The sequence below is a fragment of the Protopterus annectens genome, chromosome 4.part1 (assembly GCF_019279795.1).
Source record: "Protopterus annectens isolate FY-2018-M chromosome 4.part1, PAN1.0, whole genome shotgun sequence".
Classification (NCBI taxonomy): Eukaryota; Metazoa; Chordata; order Ceratodontiformes; family Protopteridae; genus Protopterus; species Protopterus annectens.
In genome coordinates, this window is record NC_056734.1 from 808,728,067 (window position 1) to 808,755,740 (window position 27,674).

Here is a 27,674-nt window from a genome sequence, read left to right on the forward strand (position 1 = left end):
GATTCCCGCTCTGGAGGGAGAGGGGGCAGGCAAGACTCCCATCTATATCTGGGTGCGGATGAACTTCCACATCATTCTAACCACTTCCACTTTGGTAAGACTACGGGTGGAGCGGGAAGAGGAGGCCACAGACACCAGCCTAGAGGGGCGGTGAGGGGATACCTGAGCTGGCGACTGGGTCTAGGGTTCCTCTGGCTCCAGAGAAAAACAAGGGGAACGGGGCCAGGGAGACTCCGGCCTCAGAGCCGAACTAACTTTGGATGGAAGGCCCGGTCAAAGCTGAGCAATCTGGGGATCGCTTCTTGGGCCTAGCCCTTGATTTAGCTGACTTGTCTCTGTCCCCGGACCTCTTGGTGGGAGTTTGAGCCCCAGAGGCCAGGGCCGAAACCGAGGTAAGAGCCGGAGCAGTGGTGTCCTGATTCCTGGATGAAGAGGAGGGGAGGAGGCCTTTAGAGGATAAGCTTGTTCCTCCTATCCATCAGTGCCTGGGGATTAAACCCTGCACAGATAGAACAGTTGGACTGCAGGTGGGCTGCCCCAAGACAAACACACAGAGTGTGGCTGTCAGCTAGAGAGCTTTTGGCCACACACTGTACATTTTCTGAAGCCTGGTTTGGGGGATCTGACATTTTCCCAACCTATGGCCCAGCACGCACGCACACACACACACACACACACACACACACACACACACACACACACACACACACACACACACACACACACACACACACAGAAAATGCACATGTAACAAGTATCAAGTCACAGAAAAGGGAGGGATGCAGACATGAAGAGTGGCAAACAAGAACTGAAGGAAGGAGACAGGGGCCTATAGGTAGCAGAGGAGCTTTCAGCTCAGATCAGATGCTGGATATGCGGCCGAGTTGTATCTGTGCCGAATCTGGTAACCCACAGGTTGAAGATCAAATGACGACAACTTCAGATGCTAATTTTGATCACAAAGGTTTGACTCTAGGCCAGTCTGTTGCAGGCATTAAGGACCAAGAAACAGATTCAAGGCATAGCTTTTGACACACTGTTCTGTATGACAGTAAAAAGCAATGCCTTGCATCATGGCCCAGAAAGCTGTAATCCACAGAATGGTAACAGCATTTTCCACTTATAGTCTCAACCTAACGTGGATAACAGCATTTAAGTATTAGTTGCATCAGACTTCAGTTTACAAGAAAAGCCCACAATGAAAAAATCACCACAGTTCAGTTTTATATTAAACAGACTACAGAAAAAATCTCTTTCTTGTGGGATGACCCAAAATCAAATTTCAAATAACTGACTTGCAGAGTCACACATTAAGGTAAATGGAGGCTATAGGAATCAAACCCAGAGGTGTTCTGTCAGGTCTTGGTGTAGCAGCTTACAGTCGTTTTAACCTCAATGTCACATTGCGGATAAATAAAATGCAGTAATTAAAAACCCTAGATAATAAAAAAGAAAAAATATCTTCAAATATTGAATATTCTTTATGTTTTATTAAGCAAAATGTAGTGATCAAAATAATAATTGTTAGAAATGACTGAAGTCAAAAGTATACACAATTCTTGTAAAAATAATATGCAGTATAACTAGTCAGATACAACATAAAGCAATGTCTCAAAAAGGAATACACTATATATGCTGGCATAAGAGTAACAATGCAGCACACTGCACACAGCCAATACAGGCACAATATGGACCCACTTTATAACATAGAATAACTACAGAATGCTAAGTTTAGCTAAAAAAATGAAGGCAAATAATAAGCCCTCTTTACAACACACCCACATGGACAGCAAAACCATAAAGGCAAACAACATGGCTTCTTGATTTAGCACACGAGTGTGTGTGTACTACAATATTAACACATGTACACTATTTCAACAGACCTTTTTCACTTTTTCGGAGTCATACTTGGATGGTGCAGTGGTAGCGTTGTCGCCTCACAGCAAGAGGTTCTTCAGTTCAATTCTGGGCTGGAGTGCCTTGTGTGTGGAGTCTGCATGTCCTCCTTGCATTCGTGTGGGTGTCCTCCGGGTGCTCCGGTTTCCTCCCACATTTCAAATACATGCGTCTGGAGAGTTTCTCCCTGGGCCTCCACTGAAAATTGGCTTTGTTCCAAGTCAGACTTTCCCAGTAAACAAAAGTTAAAATAAAATAATTAAAAAACAAATACTTACCCCACATGCCAAAATAGTAAGGAACCATCAGAACCACCACTGGCAAACATGCCTTCATGTATTGGGTGCCAGGCCACAGCTGCAATAGAAACACAAATGGTCAGTATGACGTACATAAGGGTTATATATTATTATGACAGCTACTAGAAGCAGGGCAAGACCAGCTCGGATGTCACACTGATGGGGGAAGGGATGTGAATTTAACATGTGTACCAATAACACTTTGTTTTACAGCACAATAAACCATGCCTGACAAAAAGTATATATATATTTAGAAAGCTTGTGAGGAAATTATTACTCTATTTTTGTTTTACTTGGATCGCTTGTCTGTGTACTTAATAAAGGATTTTCGACTGGAAACAGACTGCCTGCCATGCTTGGATTACATTCGAATACTTAGTAATGCTGTACAATTAAATATTTTCTATTAGTTTTTTGTTTTGGTTTGTTTTGACTTGACGAGTTTAAGTTTGCTACTTCTACTACTATTGTCTGATCTGATTAATATAGTGATTAACTAGAAATATATGGACTGAAAATCTTCCACACGGTGAAGTTTCTTACACTGTTTTGTTTTTGGACCCACTACACTTTAGTGGGTTGTTTAGAGACTTTGGGGATACCACGGAGATTAATTTTTTTTTTTTTTTGCAAGTACCACCCTTACAAACATTTCATTCCTAAGCTAAGCTACGATAACATAAGCAACTGCAGCAAACAATATATACTAAGGAGAATCAATTGTCAATTATGTGCTGTAATACCTATCACAAACCAGCACTGTCTGCCTTGGACACAATTTTCCCTGTACTGTTACCCAGTGATGACAAATGCTAGACAGTCACAACACCTCTCCTGCTACTGCCCTTATTTTCAAAATATAACTTGTCACTCAACTATAAAATCAACTACAAATGCCAGTTTGTGAATGTTTAATGCACTCACTCCTTTTAGGTTTATACTAGTAATGATAAAGCATATGTACAACCGCTATACAATGAAAACGTATACCTATCCCAGTACTCTACCAATTCGTCCTAACTGTTCCATTAATCAGTCTTGACCAACTTTGAATCCTTCATACCCAACAAACTTTGTTGCTACCATGTCCACATCATAATCTAAATACATTTCTTTCCTACTGTGATCCTAGTATTTGATATGTATTTGTACTTGTACTTTTATTGGACTATCTTTACTGTAATCTGTTTCATGGAAATTTTCTCCAAGGGCCTCCACTGAAAATGGGCTCTTTGGGCCCAATGGACTTCCCCGGTAATCAAACTGGAAATAAATAGTTAAATTTTAATCAATCCTTCCAGTATTGGATCCACTCTTCCCGCATGTATGCCTAGGGTCAACTCCCTTAATTCCCAGTAAACTGATTAAAAAAAAAATGGCTGTCACAAATTATCATAGCTTTGGAAGAAATATCAAATTCTTTTTAGACCCCCTGACTATATATAGCCTTAGACAATATACTTCACTACAACTTGGCGGCTGTACACTAACTTTAGTATATGCCATTATATGGCCATAACATATCCAGTTGTCAATAACTTAATACTGCTTATTGTAGTGCCGTACAACAGCAGTGGAAGAAAAGAAAAAGATAAAAAGGAAAAAAAAAATTACTAGCACTTCACTCATCTTTCTTTTCAAATTCACTGGAAGACATACACTGCCTTAAACTGTCACTTCATTTGTTACATCTGATCACACACTCAACTGTACCTCAAAATAACCACAGATAATACAATCCATCATTCCAACTTTATGTTTACACTAATTCAATAGCTGTTTTTGGGGTACCCAATCAGCTGTCAAAACACTCCCGTGGATTCAGCTTTCAAATATGGGAAACCATACTCACCGGGGCCAAACATACCAAACAAATGCTACAAGCATTCCTCTGTTGAACAATTATTGCATACTAAAGCAAATCAAAATGAAAAGGTACCTCAAAATCACTGGCATTTTAAAAAAATATTCTCCAGGAAGCAACCCAAACAAATCATCAGTCTCTTGCTGCTTCATGAACAGTGTTTTGTATTTCACCATATTAAGGAATTCCATATATAACTGTTTTGAGTCCACTGTAATAGGTTCACAGTGTGCTTGCCTTTTGTTCAAAAATTGCCAGACATTAAATGTATGACAGAAATCATGTATGTAGCTGACAATCTCTAGCACCCATATACTAGTAAATATAGACGGTTGAGAAGGGAGACACAGAATTTTGAATGTATGCCTTCTTGTGAGGTTCCACAATTAAAATTAAGTTGCAACATATATGGACTGAAGTCAGATACTAAGCAACTTTCCATCTGTGTTGTCCAATTTCACTCTTCAACTGATGGGTTTGAATCCAAGACTCTGATCCAACTCAGGTGCTTCTACCAGATCATGGGATCCAAAACTCTCAAGCTTCTCCCTTAACCCATAATGCCCCGCCAACCCACGATTCCTCAGATTGAGTCTGCTGCCCCTATACATAAAGGGACAACCTATTACATAAATTCAAGGCAGAAAGAATGAAGGAAGCTGGAGCTGAAACAAGGAACAGAGGTTCCTGTACAACTCTTAGACCTTTCTAGAAGCAAAGGATGGGGGCAGGTGGATGGGAAGTTGAGGAAGAATGAAAAAGGACAACACAGATGGAACATTATGGCGAGTACATAACTTTTATCTGATTTTGTCCTTTTCATTCATTCCTCAATTGATGGGACAGAATTCCCAGCTACTGGAACCTTGGGTTGCCTCATGGAAGGATATACTGGAGTACTGTAGAGTCAAAGGCCACTTTGTTCCAGGAAATCAAATCTAACTCGTAACGAACAACAAAAGTGCAAGCTTAGTACAAGTTGTAGGGCACAAATGTTATCTAAGGAAGCCCTTGACCAAAAGGCTGAAGAGACTGCCATGTACCTCGTGGATGTAAGGGTAAACCTTTTTTACCATAGACAAAGGAAACACTTTCAGATGATCATTTGGAAAATGTAACTTTGGAAACTGGTTTGCTCATTTTGTTAGGAGAAAAGAAAACAAACAATTGGTCTGTTTTCCTGACGTATTTGGCTCTATAAAGATAAAAGCAAAGTTGTCTATGCATATCCAAAAGATGGACAATGTACTCTCTCCAATTTGAAAACTACAGAAAGAAAACTGGTAGATTAATGACCTGGTTTACGGTGGACTCAAACTACCTTAGGCAAGAAACATGGGTTGGTTCACAAAGGCACCCTGTCTTTGTGAAAAAACAGGTAAGGAAGTTTAGAAGATAGGGCATGGAGTTCAGATACTCATCTAGCTGATGTGATGGCGACTAGAAAAATGGTTTTCCAAGACAAAAACTTAAGATCTGCCTTGGCTAAATGTACAAAGGGAGTCTGGGTTAAGGCTTGAAGCATAACAGTTAAATCCCAAGTAGGAGTAGGATCCTTTAATGGAGGTCTAAGTAATAAAGGTCATTCGAGAAAAAGGCTTTACATAGTTAAAAAGAAGCTAAAGTAGAGTTATTTTCACCGATGTGGAAATCAGAAATTGCAGCCAGTTTAGCTTCAATAGTTGAAAAACTAGCCCCGTCATTGAAAATTGAAGCTATAAATTCAAGGATAGATGGCACAGGTGCTAAAAAAAAAGGATCCAAATCCTTGCTAAGGGCCCAGAAAACAAATCTCTTCCATTTACTTTTGTAAAAACTTCTAGTAGAAGCTTTTTGAGATAAGACATGATGGACCAAGAAGGAGAGCCTGGGCTGTCTAGTAATCAATGGAATTGGAGAAACCATGTAGTCAGTTTCAGGCCTGTTAAGTTCAGATGAGAGACACCTGTCAGGTAAGACAGGAGGTTTGGAGTGGGATCCAGTTTCCAGGAAGGATGCAGAAGGCGAGGCCAGAGGAAGGGGAACCAAATCTGATGAAGCAAGAAGGGTACAACCTAGGATAACTGTGCTCTAACTGGAATGCTTTCTGTAGAAATTTGGGAATGAGAGGTAACAGTAGGCAAGCATAAAGGAGTGAGGGGCAGTTGTGGACTACAGCATCTGTCAGTGACTCTCCGGTTGGAAAGATCAGGGCAAAGAATATGCTGCACTTGTTAAGGGGACATGCAAAAGATCGCAGCATGGCTGACCCCGCTGATGGAAAATCCTCTTCGCCACTTTGATATGGAGAAACCACTAGTGAGGCATCAGAATGGACCTGCTTAGTTTATATGCAATCACAATGGACTTCCTCGGAACGTGTGTTCCTATCATAAAGCAATCAGAGGAGATTGCCCTTTGCCACACTGTCACTGCTTCTCGACAAAGTGTATAAGATCTGGTTCCTCCTAGTTTGTTGATGTACCAGACTACTGACATATGAATGGAAACCGTTCCAGATGGAAAAATGTCTTGAAAGGCCTGCAATGTTAGAACTGCTCTCATTTCCAGAAAACTGATATGTACCTTGGCCTCTTTTGGGAACCATGTACCTTGGGCTGTCTTTCCCAAGTAGTGCCCTCCCAATCCCAACTGGGAAGTGTCCGTGGCCAGGGGAACAAAGAATGGATGACCTTCCAAGAGTTTGTTTGAATCAATCCACCAAAGAAGGTACCATTTGCATGCCTGTGTGATGTTGACTGGAGCAGCTGAAGAATGGACCATTGAGTCGACAGCAACCACTGAAGTATTTGCATGGGAAACCTAGCCATAAGAATGAGGGCCAGAGCTGCTGTCACAGATCCCAGGGTTTGTAAACTAATTGTGCTGGAAGAGAAGAATTTTGTACTGCTTTCCTTATCTGGAATCTTACTATCTGGATTTGAGTAGAGGCGGTGTCTAGACAAGCAACTACAACTCCAGACTGGGTAGGCATGAGTTGTGATTTGTTGTAATTGACCACGATGCCTAGATGGGATGTATAACTGTAGTTCATTGCCTGTAGGAGTTGATGCCTGGTTGGGCATGTTAGGAGCCAGCCGTCTAGGTATGGAAACACTTGGAATCCCAACAGTCTCAAGTGAGCTGCAACCACCATCATGCATTTGGTGAACACCTTGGGGGCTGTGGTGAGACCAAAGGGCAGTGCCCTGAACTGGTAGTGATAGGCTTCCAGTTGGAAGTGCAAATATCTTCTGGCGCGCCTGTTTAGTTTGATGTGATAGCATGCATCTTGAAGATCTATCAAGCACATCCAATCATCCTTTTGCAGTAGTGGCAAAATGGAATGAACAGTGACCGAACCTTGAATATTGTACGAACTGATATAATTTGCAGAGATCTAGAAATGGTCTTAAGTCCCCTGACTTTTTTGGCACCAAGAATAATCTTGAGTAGGTTCCAGAGCCTCTCTAGTCTGGGGGACCTCCTAGATGACTTTTTTTTTTATTTATAGAGCATCTGCTTCCTTCTGATTGGATGGAACACTGGGGATTTTTTTACATTGGTTGGTGGGGTTTGGGAAAGTGGTATAGTATAACCTCTGGATATGATTCTCTACACTCAGGAATATTTCATTATAAACAGCCAGGCTTTCTGGTGCAGAGAGAAATGTCCCCAGACTGCCTCCACAGGGGAAACAGTAGGGCCTGCCTTCAGGAACACTGTTATGGATCATCTGAGAAGGAATACCTGGTTCTGCGGGCCACCTCTGCCACGAGGGTAACATCTTCCATTCAAGTTCTCCCCTCTCTGCCTCTGGGGGAACCTTTTCCACATTAGTCATGAAAAAGACCCTGGGATTTACAAAACCACATTTTTCTACCTCCTCATTGATTCCTTTAGAAAGGTCTTTGAAGGGGTCAAAAAATGTCCAGTCACAGCAGCCAGGGTCTTTCCCCTCATGCTCAAATCTGGAGAGTGCGTCTTTTACCTTGGGGCCAAACAAGGACACTCCTTCAAAAGATGCATTGATGAACGAAGACTTAAAGGACTCCACAAAAATCACATCCAGGCACTTCTAATGGCTAATCCTAAACTTGCCACCTGTGAGGTACCTTTTACTGCATATATCAACCTCATGGATGCATTTGAAATAGAATAGAGGGTGGCCACTTGTGAAGTTCTATTTAGATCCTCAGCAGACATGGAACCAGAAAGAGATTTCCACACCTGGTTAGAAACATGATCAATGAGTTTGTCAGCTGGGGGAGTGACCCAAGTAGTACAATGGCCAGACCCAAACGTTTCCAGTACCACTGATTCCTCCTGGGAAGGGGTATCACAGGATCAACCCCCTTTTTGTTCCAGGAGCTCTAGGATGTCGCCAAAGGAGATGTCTTCAGGTGGAGATCTGGGGGACCCCACCCCTTCATCAAAATGGGTGTCCTCTGTGAGAGATTCCTGAGGGGAATCTAAGGGTCTCCTCTTGCATGTTGTTTTCAGAGGAACTTCCTCAGTGGGGTGTTCTGGGGAAGTATCAAAAGAGATGAAGATGTCCTGAGGGACCGACTGAAGACTAGACCACACTGGCAGTCCCACTGGAATGGATGCACAAGGTTCAATGCAAAGAACCAGAGAAGGCAAAGAAATCTGATCTGAGGGGAACAGGGATGTCTTTTCTATAGAAAATGAGAAAGCCCTCTCCACAACCTCAAATGCAGAATGCCTATGGGAAACAAATGGACGGCAAAGGAGATGGTAGTTCTTGAATCATCCCCTGCAACCCCCCCCCCACGTACTCCACCCGAGAAGGGAATTTGACCAGAGATGTCAAAAGCCCCAAGTGGAAGAAACTCTGGCAGCTCTGGAGTTAACCCTAATCCCCAGGACCCAATGTCAAAGCTTCAGATCCAAAAGGCTCGGGTGCTGGAAGACTCAGGGAAGTCATCGGAGTAGAACAACAAACCATCTTCAGATCTGATGAGGACACCCTCAGAATTCTCGAATCCAGGGGCTTTGAAACTATGGGTTGCACTGGAGAAGGAGATACCAAGGGGGAAGTGAACAAAGGATAATTCACGGATGTGGTGGTAGTCGGAGCTGGGAGTACCCTCATCTGAATATGCTCACTAAGAAATTTCCTCATCATCCTATTCACATTAGCTTCTGATGAGTTTCTGAAAGATTTGAGATGATGTGAAGGATGGAGGTCTGGAATACCTATTGGGAGATCTTGCCAAGAAAGGTGAGGGAGATGTGAAGTAACTGGATCTGGTAGGAGTGGAGGAGTTCCAATCCAAGGAGACCTAGATTTTGAAGTAATCAGATCCGACTTTTTGTGCATTTTAGGAGGCGGCTCCGATGAAGGTACTGAAGAGGAGCAGTGGTCCAGGGGCCTCTTATGCATCTCTTTTTCCTTGATCACCAAATCTGGCTTCCCTGTCAGGTTTTCTGGTAGGAGTTTGAGCTCAAACTACTGAAGCAGAAGAGGAAGAGGGTCTCTCTCAACAGTAATTTATTTCTATGGTCAGTAATAGCTCTGGAGTTAAATTCAGGGCAGAATGAACAATCCACATCTAAGTGCGAGGGTCAAAAGCAATAAACGCATTCCCTGTATGCATCCAATTTGGAAAGCTCATGCCCATAGGTAAAGCACTTTTTAAATCTAGTCGGCTTGTCAGCCACTGTTATCCAAGAAAGACAACTATCTAAAGACACTAAGGACAGGGACATTTTTTTTTTTAACAGAACAAAGTAGTAAGAGAAATAGAGAGATAAAAACTACCAACAATGGTAGAGAGTACTCTAAAGAGTAGCCTTAAAAGGGGAAGAGTACCAATGATGGCACTTTAAAGAGGTACCAAGAAAATGGTAGCTAGACAGTGTCCTGCAGGTAGGAGAATAAGGGAAATATAACGGAGAATTCTAAATCAATAACTCTTGAAAAAAGGCTAAATATGTTGCCAAAGCTCGAGAGCAACAAGATCTGTGTCTGAAGATGAATGGCAGCAAACGAGGTATGTTAAGTTTGCAGGGCATTATGGGTAAAGGGAGGAACTCAACAGTTTTGGATTCAATGATCTAGTAGAAGCAGCAGAGTTAGACTGGAGGTCTTGGATCTGAACCCATCAGTAGAGGAATGAATGAGAGAACAGGGCATCCAATCTGAATTTATCCTCTTCAATTTCTAAGGGGACATGAAAAGTATAGGAGTACACAGTCAAATGGGCTTCTGTTAGGGCAAGTAAGAATACAGGTTCATAGGTTGGTACTAGGCTATCAGCTCTAGGGCCTATACAAGCCTAGCCATAACAATTCTCTGGCTATTTCTTCCCACACTATTTACTTCCCTGGACCCCTATCTAGCAGGGCGACTGACGTGACCCCCGGGGTGAATTTCCTTTCTCCCATCCAATCATCAAGGTTCCTTTTGAAGAGGGCCAAAGAGGCACTCTCCTTGACATGTATGGGCAATCTATTCCAGCGTCTGGGGAGTCTCTGGGTCAGGAACCTATCCCTCTAGCTTGTTTTGTTTATTGTGATGACAAGGTTTAGATCCCTAGAGCGTGTGGCTCTGAGGGATTGGGATTTCTTTAAGTGTAGCTTGTCCAACAGCTCTGGGTTTGACATGGCCTTGTATGTTAAGCAGAGATCGCCTCTGAGTAGACGATATGCGACAGAGTATAGCTGGAGTTTTTTAAGGCGGTCAGCATAGGGCATCTGCTTTAGGCCTGTGATTCTTTTAGTGAGGTATTTCTGCAGCCTTTCCAGTTGTTGCAGATGTCTTGAGAGGTACATACCAAACGGGGCGTTGTATTCTATAATGGGTCTAATGAGGGATGAGTACAGTGGGACAATGACCTCCTTTTTTCTGGATGAAAAGCCTTTAGTGATGAGGTGTGCCACACAGAAGGATTTCCTGACTGTTGTGGTGATGTGGTTATCGAAGGTGAGACCACTGTCCACCCGTGTCCCTAAGTCAATTATCACACTTTCAGTGTTTAGTGTACTGCCACCTATATGGTAATTCACGGATACATGTTTTTTCCCAAAGGGGATAACTATACATTTCTTGGCATTGAGCTTGAGCCCATGGTTCTGGCACCAAGCATCTGTTTCTGTAAGGCCCTTTTCTAGAGTATCTACATCATTCGGGATTCAATAATGGCTCCCAGTTTGCAGTCATCTGCGAACATTGTTAACCAGAGTCCCTTAGTGTTGGCCTGTACTTCAGAGAAGTAGATGCCAAACAAGAGCAGTCCCAGGACTGAACCCTGAGGTACTCCACTTGTCTGGAGCTGAATTTGGAGTCGGCTACTTTTACAGTGTGGGTTCTATCAGTAAGCCAGTTAGAAACCCATTGGGTGACGTAGGTATTAATGTCCAGCTTAGTAAGTTTATCTATGATTCCAGAGTGGAGGGTGGTGTCAAAGGCCTTGGCAAGGTCTAGATTGGCTGTGTGGACCACCTTACCCTTGTCCATGGCTCTGGAGACGGATTCGAAGAAGTCAATCATGTTCAGGAGACAAGAGCGGCCCTTCATGAACCCAAACTGGGTGGGGTCCAGTGTTTGAAGGTTGCCAATGTCTTTGTTTATAAGTTCCATGATAATACGCTCCATGGCCTTGCAGATAAGGCTTGTCAGACTGATGGGACAGTAGTTTCCGGGATCCAAGGTGGATCCCCCCTTGTGGAGTGGGATAACTGTAGCTCTGCGCCACTCAGTGGGCACGAAACCTGAGGTGAGGCTATGATTAAACATGACACAGGTGAGGTGCCAGCTCATATTGTAGTTCATGTAGTACACAGCCCGGGATGTCATCTGGTCCCATGGATGTTGTATTCATAGCTTTGGAGTGCGCGTTTTTTACCTGTGTGGCCATTACCGGAATTTGGCAATATTCCGGTATTGAGATGGGCCATTTAGGGGGTGAGAGGGGGGTGAAGTTGGCACTGAATCGATCTGCCAGGATATTGTCAATATCCTTGGGATCAGTACAATTAATGCCATTCTGTTTTAGCTCAGAGCAGATCTGAGCATTGCCATTTAGATCCTTGACATAGTTATAGAAGGCCTTTTAGTTATCTTTGGAATCTTTGGCAATTTTATTTTCGTAACTAGCTTTAGAGGATTTTATGAGGGATCTCAGTTTCTTACTGAAGCTGGTAAGGGAGTTTTTTGCATCCTGGGATTTTCCTCTTCTGCAACAGTTTCTTCCTTTTGTTGTAAAGTTTGTTTATGGCAGGGGACCACCAGATTGGCTTCCTTTTTTTGGATGAAAGCATCTTGGTTCTATTTGGGATGGCATGATTCATGCATGAGTGGATGTGCTCGTAAAGTGCCTTAGTGTAGGATTCAGCAGTTGAACTTTCAGTTCCCATCTGCATGGGTGTCATGAAGTTTCTCACTTCTGACTTGAGTAGCATTAAGTTGGCTTTGGAGAAGTTTTTATGGAGGTTTCCTTACTGAGGGGTGGGGGTGGGATGTGGATGCTAAGGGTGATTAGCTTATGGTCAGAGCTGACTAATGGGGGTGTGACCATAGGTGTGGAGCATCGATTTCCCATGTTGGTAATGACCAGGTCTAGGATATTGGAGCCCCTGGTGGGACTATGGATTAGTTGATCCAGGGCGTTAGAATTTATGAATTCCAAGAACCGTTGGGCAAAGGTGTTGGCACATGAGTAGTTTTCCCAGTTAATGGTAGGGTAGTTAAAATCACCCAGTATTAGGGTATTTGGTTCTATCTTAATATTTTCCAGTATGTTTAGAAAGGTGTAGTGAGAATCTTGGGGTATTGTGGGGGATCTGTAGCAAGCTACAATTTGGATTGCAGTCTTACCTAGTGTTAGTTGCACCTGGAGAATTTCAGACGCATTGTGTTGGGCAACTAGCCTGGTGGTGTGAATATCCTTGGTGAATAGACACTCCTCCACCTTTAGTGTTTCGGTCCTGGTTTGGTGGCCGAAAAGTGTGGTAAGAGTTGTAGCCTGGTATTGCAGGGGTGCTCTCTGGAGCCTTGAACCAGGTCTCAGTTACTGCAAAGATATCTATGTTCTCCATTTTTAGAAGTGCCTCGAGACAGTGCATTTTGAGGTTTAGACTTTTAGCATTGAGTAGCATTACCTTCAGATTTTGCATGCTTGTACCTGTTACGGTGGTGGTTTTGTCCTTTGAACTTTGCCTAAAAAAGGCACTATAGGGGTGGCAAGAGCCTTAGCCAGTAACCTGAATCCCAGGGGCGACAGGTGCAGACCATCTCTGGCAAAGCATCGTGGTCTGTTGATCCAAGCAGACAGATACTGGATCCCCTCTGAATGACACCAGAAGCTTAGCCAATTGTTGAAGTCAATCATTTAGTCCTTATATTGTGGTATCATTCTGGGGGAAGGCAGGATGCTACTCAGGGCTAGGGTCATACCTGCCTGGGTCACATGATCCGAGAGCTCTTCCATGTCTCTTTTCATGTAGTCCAGGGAGGTACGTCTCAAGTCATTCACTCCAACATGGACAATGACAGTCATATTTGTACTTGTGGAGTGACTTGAGTGCATGCGTTATGTGGCGGATCCTGGCACCCGACAGACAGCTGACTGTAATTTTCTCCTTGTTCAACCTGGTGAGTGGGACATCAGTGTGCCGGACTATAGAGTCACCTATGACTAAAGTGTTAGGTACATTGTCTTGCCTTAGGGGCTGTTGCTGGGTGGCACACTGGTGTTGTGAACTATGTGACACTGTTTGTGATTGGTGTTTGTTTGTGTTTCAGCTTCAGAGGTCCTTGTTGCTTGGGCAGGTTACAGTTAAGGGCCTCTGCATGTGTGGATTTAGTGTTGCTATATGTGGGTGTTGGTGGTGTGGGTTTAGAAGGGCTGTGTGTCGCTTGAGGTGTAGTGCGGGTGTTAACCTTCTTCTCTTGACTGTCTAGCACAATCTTGGGTGAAGATAGCTTTGCTTCCATTTTGGCTATGTAAGTGCATCTCTAACAGGTTGTAGTGTTGGATGGTAGAAGGAGAGGGCTGTATGTGTACATGTGGCAATTGCTGCATTGCCCCAGTATGCCCAGATTCACCAGGTGGACAGGAGAAATCTCTGGAAACTGACCCATGGACATGCCTGGTTTGGTGCCTTTTTTTTTTGTAAAGTACAGGAGCGGTTTTCCCTTACCTTTAGCAAGGTACTTTGCAGTTATAGGCTGTTTAGTGCCTACTATTAATTTCTTCTTATTAACAAGGAGAGCTGAGTGCTTGTATCAGTTTAAGGCTTCCTAGTGCTTTCCAGCAGGTATTAGAGAAAGTGCTAGTCACAGGGATGCTTAAAGGTAAGATGAAAAAAAAATGCACATTGCAATGTGCACTAGAGAAGTTAGATGTGAAAGTAGGTAACTTAAGTTTTACCTGTTTAAAAAGTTAAGGTTTAGTGGAGAGTTACTATTTTTAAAACAGCAAGATGGATTGAAAGGGGTGGTCACTTTTGTATTCTGGTACTATGGAATACAGTAGGATGGCCAATAAATTTAAATAGATGAAGGGGAGGGATTTCAAAAATGATGATTTTGTGATTACTCTCACAAGCCAGTAAAAGTAGAGAAGAAATGAGATATATGGTCAGATTAACTTAAGAGGCAGGCAACTAGAAATACAGTGGTATTTAACAATACAACTGTAACTGGGTGGGAGGCCGGGAAAAAATTCTGCCTGACTCAGAAGAGAGAGAGCTGTGTTCTCTTTTGAAGTTTTAATATGCAGTTAAAGCAGAATGCAAGTAAAACACAAGGTAAAGAAAACAAACCACAGTATTCAAAATATAGAAAGGCAATAAAGTAATACAAAATTTATTTATTTGAATGTGCCACAAGCGACCTGCATCCAATATGCAGATGACTCAACACTGATCTGCTCAGCTACAGATGTTCCCTCTCTCCAGTCCATCACCCAAACAACCTTGCATAATGTTGAAATATGGTTTATGCAGCACTGCCTCCTCAACCCCAAAAAAACAAAGCTACTTCTCTTTACTCCTACAAATAAATCTCCTACACCTTTCTTCACTATCTCCTCTAATAATGCCACCTGTATTAACCCTGATAATACCACTCGACTATTAGGTGTAACCATTGATAACCATCTGAACTTTGAGGAACAAATTAACACTTCTATTAAAGCTGTTAATAAAAAAATTGGGACACTCTATAGAATTAAACCCTTCCTTAACCCAGCAGCCAGAAAAACTATTGCACAGACCCACCTGCTTTCCACCCTTTTTTATGCTTCAGCTATATTTACCACACTTTCTAAAAATAACATCAACAAACTCTCTACCTGTTATAACAGTATAACTAGATTCATTAATGCCACACCCTTCAGAACTCACCATTGTTACAACCTTAAACAACTAAACTGGCTAGAACTAAAGAACCACCTATTGTACCAACAATTACTCATCATTCACAAAACTCTTCATTTCCCCGAAAATACTCCCAGCCTTGCATACCTCATTTCTCCATATAAGATCCTAACCACACTTCGTTCTGCAAATAAGTTCCTAGTATCCATAACTAAATCAAATAATAAAGCTGGGGATGCATTATTTTCTAATTCCATAGGTAAACAATGGAATCAACTCCCTCATAATATAACTAGTCTTGAGTCTACCTCTCTATTCAAAAAACATATCAAAGAACATCTTATTTCACATTGGCTATGTCCCTGTACCAATCCCGACTGAAACATATTCTCAATACAACTAAATTTTGTCCCTCTCTAAGCCCCTACCTGATGCCTTCTGGAGATGAGATTTAATCTTAAGTTATGCCTTACATTATTTTATCCTTAGTATTTACTTCTTATTATGTTACTTGTAGAACAAGACTTGTACGTTTTAAATGTTTTTGTTATCCTCTCTTGTAGTAGAAGACTGATGAGTTTCTCAAATGTTATTGCTTTGCCTCTCTTGTACAATTTAGAAATCTATGTAGAAAAAATCTTTTTATTGTTATAATTTTTTTTGCTTTATTCTTATTCATTACTGTAATTTTAACTGTACTGGAGCTTTTCTCCCCGAGCCTCTACTGTAAACGGATATATGTCCAGCTAGACTAGCCCGGTCAACAAATGTAAAATAAAATAAATAAAAATACAAAAAATAAAAGCATACTAACCTTTCCTTCACAGCAAAGTGTAGCAGAGTCTGGATGAGCCTTTCTGGTAAATATGCGGGAAGAGACTATAATACAAAATCTGAAATACTGGAATCTCCTGATTATAAGGATTGTAAGGTACAAGCAGTGAAAATGTTTTAGTTCTTTTAATTTTATAAAGGACTGCAAACTGGGTGTGGTCATAAAATCTCCAAATGAAGTCAACATCCTTTAAGTACGTCTTAAACAAATGATTGGTGCCAAAGTTATAGGCTCAAACTCCGTGCAAAAAAAAAAATGCATCATTCCTTCTGGCAAGAGCAATGTTACTGCAAATTACCACATCGATGGCAAGAGCCTGTATGCACTCAGTGGCGAGAGATCTGGGCACTCAGGTTGACAGCAGCCTTGCATTTGATCACCGTGTCTCCAGAGTGGTAAGAAGGGCATTCTATATAGCTCACCTCATAAGTAAGGGCATTGCCTCGAGAAAAAGTGAAGTTAGCAGTCTTCACTCATTAGGATAATAATTGAGTACAATGCCCCTTTTGGCATGTACATTTCAAAGCACCTGCATCAATTGGAGAGACTACAAAGGTTCCTCACAAAGAAAATTAAAGGTCTTCAGCAGCTATCTTATGTGAATCAGCTGAAATCAGTCACTTTATTCTGTTTCATACAGACTACTCAGAGGTGATCCCTGACCCCACTTTACTAGAAATACTGCACATCCGCAAATCAAATGGCCCACAGGTTACTCGCTCTAAAGACCTAAACCCGGTATGTGACATCAACAGAACCTGCTGGAGGGACAGATTTGTCTCCCAGAGGTTGCACACCTTTGGAATAGACTCCCACTACTCAGAGTACCTCATTGGCCCTCTTCAAACACAATCTGGACGACTGGATGGGTTAACCATCAATTCACCCCGGGGGGGTTCCCAGTGTCCCTCTTGGACAGGGGCAACAGGTGCTGATCATGGTAACACGGGTAAAATTTTGTTAGGCTTGTAAGAGCCCTCTGGCCATTAGCCTAGTAACTTCCTATGATCCTATGGTATGGGTCAGGGATATTTTTATCAACCAGAAGAGAAGCTGTGGTCTATAATAAAGAGTTGAACAAATTTATCTGGGAGGGGAAGAGGGCAAAAGTTACGTTGGATAGGTTGATTCTTAAAATAGAACAATGTGGCTTAGGATTACCTGATTCGAAAGGATATTTTAGAGTTATACAGTTAAAGCTCATATGGATAAAACAAACAGAAGATTGTAATTCAAAATGGAGAAGGATGACGTTCAAAGAGGGAGTGGGATTTTGGATGCATACCTGTAAGGAAAAACACACCATACAGGTTATATTTATAAAGTATCAAAAAGTATTCTAAGAACTAAGCCTACACAAGAATTAGGGAGATTTTGCCAATAGGGATGACTGCAAGTAGGGGTACAGAAAATATGCACAAAGCAGCTGGAATTTACTGTAGAAAATTGGCAAAGGAACCAAGGTATTGGGAGCAAATAACTAGAATGGGAAAGTAATAGTGTGAGATGAGGTTAAGAAGACATTAGGACAGCTGGCTACAGACTGCCTTCCCTACCAGGGACTGAGATCAGTATATATACAAAAAAAAGGATAGGGGAATCTTAAGTGAAAGACCCACTCGGGTGTTTTTTTTAATCAAATGCAGAACAAAAACTGCTGTTAAAAAGGAATAATTAGTATGTTATATAATATATTGCATGATAAAGAATAGTTGTGTAAAATCTTACCATAACTTTAGATGTTTTTCTGTTCTATATATTGTATTGTTCTTAAAATGTGGGGGAGCTCCTCCACCCCAAGCAACTTGATGCCCGTCCAGCATACAACAGCTTTTAGCTATTGCAAGTATGTAGGATGCTGCCGCATGGCTTGTCGAATGTCAGCTATAAGAAGGACGTCTGCACATACAATCCTCATAAATGAAACACACCAGGAAGAACACCAGTGTAAGGAAAAAGGAAAATGATCTGCCATCCAAGGAAAAGAACAAGGTAGAGGGAGGAGGAGGTAGGGACAGAATACTGTAACACTGAAGAGAAGGACATCTAAGGTTATGGTAAGAGCATTTTATTCATCTAGCTGAGAGCATTCATATGATGCTAGAGCTCTGTCTGTGTTGCGTGGTTGCTGAGATATTTAGAAAGATGTGAAAATTATATCTTTATAAATTAATACCATAAAAACAAGTTAATATTTATTTACCTGCACTAGACAGAGGTCAAATATTAATACAGATGAGTTTGCCATTTTGTAAGCTTTAAGATTTAAGATGAAATCATTTAAAACAACGTATATAGTATGGTTTTGGTATTACTAATGCAAATATGAACAAGCAATATTTGACACCTAGAGACGTCAGTAGGAGTGAACTGCAGATACACTTGGAGGCGTCACGCGGAAGTAATGAGTTGGGAGGAAACCTGACAGGAGGAAGGAACAAAGGAACCTTTTACAAAGCCATGTAGAACTGCCCTAGCAAAACCAGCCCTGGATTTAGAAATACTATCCAGCTTGTCATGCTTGTAAGCCGTGGTGGTTCAGCGGTAGCATTGTCGCCTCACAGCAAGAGGTTCTCCCGTTCGATTCTCGTCTGAAGCGCCTTCCCTGTGGAGTCTGCATGTCCTCCCCCCGGTCGAGTGGCGTTCGAAAGACATGCGCGAATGGGGTGTGCCTTCGTTGAAGGTTGGGCATTGGGCTGGCACCTCGGCACCATAAAAATCGACTACCAATCATTAGCGGACCGGAGTTCTGCTGTGGCGACCCCTAACCGGGAAAAGCCGAAAGAAAAACAAAATCATCCAGCTTGTAATGCTTGGTGAAAGTATGAACAGAAGACCAAGTGGATCCTCCAAAATGGTGCTAGTATCCAAACTCTTAAAGAAAGCATCAGAGGAAGCCACAGACCTAGTGAAGTGAATCTTAACAGGAACTGGGAAACTCTTACCATGAAATACATAACGTAATAAAATAGCCTTAGAAATCCAAGAGGAAATAGTCTGCTTGGAAACAAGCAAACCCAGAGCCCCGAGATGAAAAGAAACAAAAAGCTGATCACATTTCCTGATATGTTCAGTCTTATCCAAATAAAGTCGGAGTTGCCTATGCACATCCAAGGTGCATTAAGAACCTCTCACTGGAGGATTTTGAAGAAGGGAAAAAGTGGGCAACTGAAGAGATTGATTGAGACAACTCATTCATCACCTTGGGCACAAAAGGAAGGATTAGTATGCAATGAGACCCTATACTTATGAAAAACAAGAAAAGGTGGAGAAGCCATTAAAGCTTGAATCTCAGAGACCCTCCAAGCAGAGGTTAAGGCTAGTAAAAGAACAGTTTTCCAGGTACAAAACTTTAATGAAGCTAAAGCTGCAGGTTCAAGATGGCTACAGACAGCTTCTCTAAAACATAATTCAAATTCCAAGCAGGAGGAACTAGTTTCCTGAGAGGATTACTGTGAAGGACACCTTTGAGAAAAAGTTTTACTTTCAGTCTAAAAGCTAAAGGGGAATCAATGGCTGACAAGTGAATTTTCACTAAGGAACAAGCCAAACCACTTTTAAGTAACTCTCACAAGTAGGAAAGAACAACTGGGATATCCACAAACAGTGGATCCAGACTATGTGAAAGACACCAAGTAGAAAATCTCTTCCATTTAGACAAGTAAGATCTTCTAGTATTGTTTTGTTTTTCTGTCCTCCTGCAATACCCTAAGCATGTTCTCAGAAAAAAGGTGTCTGAAAGGAATCAAAGGTTTATCATCCTACAGAGTCAGTTGTAAAGTTGATAGATGTGAATGAAGCACAGATCCCTTGTCCAGTGTAAGAAGGTCCACCCCCATGAGGTAACGTGTGATGACTGCCCTTGGCCAAATGCAGAAGATGGAAACAATGCTGTCTTGGCCAAAATGGAGTCATCAACAAGATTTTTGGTTTGTCCTGCTGAATCTTGAGCAGAACTTTCTGACTGAGAGGCAAAGGGGGAATGCATAAAGAAACATCCCCTTCCATGAGGAGGAGCATACGGTATCCACCTTCCAAACCAGAGGACCTGGGACTCTGGCACAAAAAAAAGAGGAAGGTGTCTGCTGAGAGGGGAGGCAAAAAGATCCACTAGAGGAGTATCCCACAGATGGACCAAGTCTAAAAACACTGTTTACCTTCATATTGTTGATCACAGTATGAACGACCCCGCTTCAGCGAACACCAAAGTGCGACTGTCCAAAACGTCAAACACATTTCTGAATGGCAAAATCTCACCCCCTTTCTGACCCATGGTAGCACTGGTGTGGAGGTGTGGCGTGGTCGGAAATGTCAAAATTCGACATATGGAAGGATTCGTAGTTCTGGTTTTGCGGATACGGTTCGATGAAGTGGCTGGTCGATCATGTGTGATCGACAATATGAAGGTAAACCCAAAAACACATCCCTGTGAAGCATCCATTCATAGGATTGAGTCATGGACCTGCTTAGTGTGTCTGCCACAATATTTTGAGTGGCTTAAATGTAAACTGCTTGAAGAGTCAACCTTGTACTGAACTGCCTAGTTCCATGCCACCACAGCCAATCTGCAAAGAAGATACGACTTTGTGCCCCCCTGCTTGTTTCCATACCAGAGGACTGTGATGTTGTCCGTAAATACTTTCAGAGATCCTAGATGAAGAGCAAGGACGGAAAGCCTATATAGCTATTGGAGACCTCATTTCCTTGATACTGATATGCTCCTTTCTTTGAGACCACCAAAGACCCTGCACCTTTTCTGATGCAAAGGTGTGACTGAGGAGTCTGTGAACAACTCTCAAGTTGGCGGAGACTGATGAAGGTGATGACTTGGATTCAGAGAAAATTGCTGAATCCACCAAAACTCCAGAGGATGAGCATGCTGCATCCAAACTGATTTTAAGTACCACTGAAAACTTCATGTGAACTTTTGCCAGGGGTACCATAGGTATTGTGAATGCCATAAACCCCAGTAGTCTTCAAAACTCCCTGGCAGTTAGAGATGGGGGAGACAGAAGACTCTGGAAGAAGGAGTGAGAGAATCTTTTCTGGTTGAAGAAAGGCCATCATGAGATCTGTTCTTAGCCTGCACCCTAGGAAAACGTGATCCTGAGAAGGGGAAACATTTTTTTGAAAGGTATTGTGAACCCCAAGCTTTGCAGGAGAGAGAGAGAGAGAGATGGCAAACTGCAGATTTTGAAGCAACTGTTCTGGAAGAGGAGCCAGAAAAAGGAGATTGTACAGGTATGTTTAAACCTGAAGACCTCTGATCCTGCAATAAGTGATCACAGAGACCAAACACTGTGTGAATACTTCTGGTGCATGTGATAGACTAAGGGTCAAGGCAGAGAACTGAAAATGCAAGGAAGCCACAAAGAAATGCAAACATTTCCTGTAGTAAACAGGATGAATATGTACGTGAAGATAAGCTTCCTTGATGTCCAGAGAGGCCAAGTAGGCCTGAGGAGGAATTAGAGGAAACGGTCTGTAAAGATAGCATGCGGAAAGTAGGAACCTTTAGAAAAGTGTTTAAATGGGAAAGGTCCAGAATGGGTCTCCAAGGACCTTACTATCTGGGCACAAAAAGCATTCGAGTAAGACCTCCTTCTTCTTTGGTCCAGGGGAACACAATGAATTGTTCCTTTAGTAAGTAAATCCTTTAAAACCTGTGGAAATTAATCCAACTGGTTTGGAGGAGGTTGAGGAATGTCCCTGAAAGGAGGAATATTTTCCAAGTCATGAAATATCCATGTTGGATAATAGAGAGAACTCAGGAATCCTGAGTTATACTTGCCCAAGCTGGAAGAGACAGAGATAGAGAAAGAGGAGTAAGATTTGGAAGTGGTTGGTAGTCAAAGACTACCTGGCCTATCTGGAAAAGGCTGTTTAGGAGTAGAACCTGAAAGACAAGTTCTAGGCTAAGGAGGTCTAACAATCTTCTTAGTTCTGGAAGGAGGAGGAGGAGGACAGGTAGGTCTCCTAATAAGAGAGGATTTAGCAAGAACATTTCTGTATAATTTAGGGACAGGTGACAAAAATGTGTTTCAAGTTCTGAAGTTCAGTTCCCTTTTCTTGTAAGGACTTAAATAACTCTGCAGCACCAAAAAGAGCACTGTTATCTAGAGCAGCTTCCATCAGTTTTGCTTTGATGTCATCTGGCAGTGGTTTGAAGCCTCAACCAAGTGTACCTTTTAAGGACAAAGCCAGAAGCAGCTGCTCTAGATGATGCTTTTGGTGCATTATAACTGCCTTTGAGTGACAAGCCACTTAAGAAGGTCCTAAAAGGGACATAACCTAATTTTTAATATCAGAATATGGCAGCTCTGAAAAACCTTGAGAGGCCTGAGAAAGAACAGCCAAAGAATATCTGGACATGTGCTTTTGATAGTTAATGGCACGAAAAGCTCAAGTGGCAGAAGTGTAAACATTCTTCCCAAGTCTTTTCATAATCTTGCTCTCATCTGAAAGAAGAAGCTTAGAGAACGGTAATAACCTAGAAGATTTGTCTGAAGCAATAGATATCACAGCAGGATCAGCTGAAGGACATTTGTAAAGGAATCTACAAACGTCTGGCACCTTATAAAGTCTGTTAGGCCTTTTAGATGCAGGAGCCTGTGAATCAGTGGCCTTAGAAGCAGAAGAAAAAGCATGCAAATCTTCTTCTTCTGGCTTTTAACCGGTTAGGGGTCACCACAGCGGATCACCTGTCCGCTTCATGATTGGCAGTGGAGCTTTTATACTGTGTCGAGTTGCCAACCCAGCGCCCAACCTTCCACAGAAGGCACACACACACACCTAGGGCCAGTTTAGAGTGTGTCCAATCCACCTACAGCATGTCTTTAATGCCGGCAATACAGGTGGCACAGCAGGAGGAGGAGATTCCATTTGCAAAAGGTCATATCATCTTTTTTGCGCCTCACAGGCCTGACAGTGGTCTCATTTAAAGAATTCTCTCATCTTAATAGTTTCCCCAAAAGATATTTCTTTCATTGGAGAATCTGTACCATTGGATTCTACCCCAGGGGAAGCATATTCTAGAGGAGATGTAATATGAGTTGAATATGCCGAGGAAAACTCCTGTTCTCTAACCCTCCTAACAGGAGAAGTAAAGGAGGGAGCAGAAACAGCAGGAGGCGGCTTAAGAGCCATTACAGCCTTAAATCAAGCCATGTGAAAAAGTATCCCAATCTGACTGAGGCGACTTAGGGGTTGGAAGAGGCTTAGTTTTTTGTTTTCTCAACATGCACCTCCGCTTGATTGCAAGTGGAAGAACCAGACGTAAGCATGCCTTCAATGACTGACATCGGGGACTTCTTCCCCAACAAGAATCTGAAGTACATCTCTGGAACCTTCTGACAAGTCATGGTTCCTCTTGACCATCCAATACGGACATCTGCACAGACTCTGAGGACGTGCCTAAGTTATACTCTAACAACCTCAGAAGTGGCACCTGCTGAATAACCAGATCCAATCTCTGACTGTACTTCCTGGTCTTCACTAACCTCAAGGGATACATCAGCGGAAAGAGGCACAGCAGCAGAAGATTCAGGCCTAGGCTTACTGACCCTTCCTCTTCAAAGCTGGCTCTGCCGAAGGGACCAAAGAACCCTCTATAATGTCACCAGCTAGTCTTTTCAAATGTTGTTTCTTTAAATAAAGACTCAAAGCCAAAAGATGACTTTGCAAGGTCTCTGGGACAAAGGCCTGACAAATAACACAGAATGGTGGTTGTGATTTGGGCCTAGACAAAAAGACAAAGATCGTGGCTGTCCTTATGTGGAATTTGCCTTTCACACCTACATCTGCCCTTCCTGGATGACATGAACTACACAAAAAGGCAGTAGCAATAAAAAAATGTAAACCCCAACAGGGCACTTATCTGAAAGCTGGAAGCAGCAAAAGGAAACGGGCAGCAGACCAACATACCAGTCAAGCTTTCCGAATGGTGACAGAGAAGTTCTGAGGATTGTAAGTGCGGACATCCTTTTAATGGCTGACGTTTGATGAACCATACATGTGATGCCCCATGTACTTGCAAGTAGCTAAAAGCTGTTGTATGCTGGCCGGATGTCAGGTCAACTGGGGAGGAGGATCTCCCCACATGTTAATACTGCAACATTAGAATACTAGGACATCTACAAGAATCAGTGGAGGTTAGGAAAAAAATGGGAAGATGCTGTTTAAGCTTTCTTCTTCTTCTTCTTTCGGCTTTTCCCGGTTAATGGTCACCACAGCAGATCACCTGTCCGCTCATGATTGGCAGTGGAGTTTTACAGTGTCGAGTTGTCAGCTCAGCGCCCAACCTTCCACGGAAGGCACACATATGCACTCACACCTAGGGCCAATTTGGAGTGTCCAATCCACCGACAGCATGTTTTTGGGATTTACAAGTGAAAAATGTGAGAACATAGGCATGGCTCCCAAGTATGTAACAAAGTTCAAAAGGTTTAAGATCTTTGCTTGGAAGCGTGTGCATAGACATTTTTATACCCCAAGCAAACTTCACAGATTTTTCCTCAGGTAGATGGCAAATGTTGGAGGTGTGATGGGGAAGAAAGAGGTAACAGGGAATGTGTGCTTTGGTACTGCAATGAGTTCGCAGATTAGTAAATACCCCTACAGAGTACTCTGTCAGATATACTGGGTGAGCAAATGGCTGTAACTAATGATATGATTTTTTTTTTTTTTTTGAGCTGGGATACACGATCTGAATTGCTTAGACATAGTACGGCCTTATTAAGTTCAGCCTTTAGGACTTTATGACAGGCTCACATCTGCTTGGGACCAATATCTTTCCAAGGTTCTAACTCCTCAGCTCCTCTTATACTGCTCAGCTCTCCTCACTTCAGTTTTCAAAATAAGTTGCAGAGAACAAGCCAACTCTCCAAACTGCATCTCCTTACACAGTCTCCTCTAGGCCTCTCGGGGCTACGATAGGGGAAAGTTGGTTAGATATGTAAGAGCATCACAGGATGTTACTAGGCTATTGGCCCAGAGGCACTTATAAGCCTAGCGAAGAGTTTAGTCTATGTTTAGACAAATTAGCACCTGACGACCCTGTCCAGCAGGGACATGGGTGAAATCCCAGGGGTATATTTTTTGTTTCCCATTCAGTTATCCAGGTTGCGCTTAAAAAGGGGTAAAGAGGTACTCTGCCCGATGTGGAGAGGGAGTCTATTCCATAGATGGGGAGTCTCTGGGACACAAATCTGTCCCGTCAACAAGTCTTGTATGTAATCTGATCATCCAGATCTATTGTCATGGCACGGATATATCTTTCAAATCCACAATAATCCAGTTCATCCCCTGAAACTTTAGGGCTGAGTCCCTAGTTTGAATTCCTAGCTGGTTTGAAGAAAGGATCCCACACAAAATGGTGTCCCCAGAAGATATCCTTTTCCTAAAGATCACATCCATATTACGGTGTCATACAAAGGTATGTAGGGAAACCCATGTCACAGTCACACATTTCATCCAAGGATACAGTAGCAAAGAAAGTTTTAGATGCAGCTGCTGCACTAGCTGTATGAATGAGCCAATGGAGGCAAAGGGAGAAGTCTGTCATAATGGTGTTATTGCTGGGGGGGAGTTGGTGGCAGGATTGTATAGCTGTATTTACTACATTTTTTTTAAATCATACATGCTCCATCTTTTAAACCAAAATGCTTACTCTAAGCTGAATTAAAGAAACAACCCATACAACACAAACAAGGTTTCTAAATAAGCACATTACAGAAAAGCACTGTACAAAATTAATCAAACTACAATAAAAGTCAGAGGGAGAATGTCACATGAAATCTACATCCAATGGACAAAATAACCAAAATTTACAAAACCGTTTCGGAATAACCCCCCCCCCAAAAAAAAAAAAAAAAAAAAAGAAAGAAAGAAAAGCCATCACCTGTACAAAATTATTTACCCTCCACAATGGAGGGAGTATCAGCCAAAAAAAAAAAAAAGAATACAAACTGATCTCTAAAAGCCTGGTATCATGTTCCACTGATAGCTTTTTGAATGGCAAATGAAACCTGAAGTGAAGTGAGGAACGCTGAGCATTATGGCAGGAAAGGAGGAGTTAGAGTCTAAGGAAAGATTTCTGAGTCCTAGAGGTTGAAGAGGCTGGACTGGAACATCCTCGATTAATAGGCTCCTGCATGCAGCAGACAAGCACTCTAATATGGATAGCACAGTGCGCAGTCATTATCCCTCACGGTACTCCCGGTCTCATTTTACTTCTTGAAACTCTTCTGCACACTTGCATCCTTATATCTACATGTTGCTCAATGGTTCCCAACTTCAATGAGGCTAGACACCAGGTCCCTGTATAAATGACCATAAAAATGAGTTTGAAGATGACCACTAACTGAGAAGCATGTTAACTGAAGCTCTGCCAGCAGGAAAACTAATTTGGAAAAAAAAAGACAGTAAAAGATTTCAATTTGGTTTAAGTTCAGATCCTTGCTGAGGATTACACTATCTGGATGTCAACTGATGAAAAAAAAGGGAGAAATAAAGATACAGAAAAATGGAGAGGAGAAAGCTGTGCTGGATTGGTACACTACATAGGCTCAGTGAAAGCCAGACCAGTGTTAGGCACATATGCAAGATACATCTTCCAATAAGTGTGAAGAAACATTTCTCAGATACACTTGCAAGTCCTTAAAATACACTGAACACTAGAACAGTATACAGATTTAAATGAGGAAAGAAGGGAAAAAATAAAGGAAGCACTGAACAATCATTCAAATGAGCTGGTCAAGCTGCAAAAGTCAGTGAGTGAAATTAAGGAAAGACGGACAGAAAATGAAGCACCTCAAGAGGAAATGTTCCAAAAAATTGCTCATTTGGAAGAAAAAGTGAGGAAGGCATGGAAGGACACAAGAGATTTAAAGGCATCAGTGAAAAGCATAAAAGAACAGATGGTACAAGCTTTATGAAAACCAGTATCACTTGGACTGGTGCCTTTCAGAAGGAAATATTAATAGAGTGAACACGGTGTCCCAAGAACTTTAAGAAGGCAGTTACGAGCAAATCTTGCGAGGATGCAGACATATCAATAAAATGAGATGTTAAATATCTGGCAGAGAAGAATGCTGCTGAGAGTCAGAGACACAAGAGTATGTAGAGAAAAGATCTATTCAGCTTACACCACACAGAAATTAACAAATCTGTTCCAATTATGCGGGAATATCAGTGGAGTGGAGTGAGGTTTAAACTGCTGTATTCTGCAGTATTCAGAGTGTTTTATTCACAGAAGCTCAAAGACATTTATGATGGGTAACCAGGCAATGGAAGAAATTAAGTAATTCAACCAGAAACAACTAAATAAGCAAGGAGATGGAGGTCCTGCTGCAAAGACATGTGCAGGCAATAATAACCAGAGTGACAGGATGCCAGTAAAACCCTTCCCTTTGACCCAAAAGATGTTGTTGATAAAATAAAGACCAGCACAAGACCT

The 27,674-nt window shown here is 42.1% G+C and overlaps 1 protein-coding gene across 3 annotated transcripts in view; it reads right to left on the reverse strand.

The window, feature by feature from the left end:
- The window catches only part of WDR33 (WD repeat domain 33), a gene marked incomplete at its 5' end in the record, with an annotated part of 1,521,229 nt that overhangs the window by 716,519 nt on the left and 777,036 nt on the right, over positions 1 to 27,674 (reverse strand). For all 3 annotated transcript variants that reach the window (XM_044070565.1, XM_044070566.1, XM_044070564.1), the window contains 1 exon segment: positions 2,175 to 2,253. In XM_044070565.1, the coding sequence (XP_043926500.1) occupies positions 2,175 to 2,253 (79 nt within the window).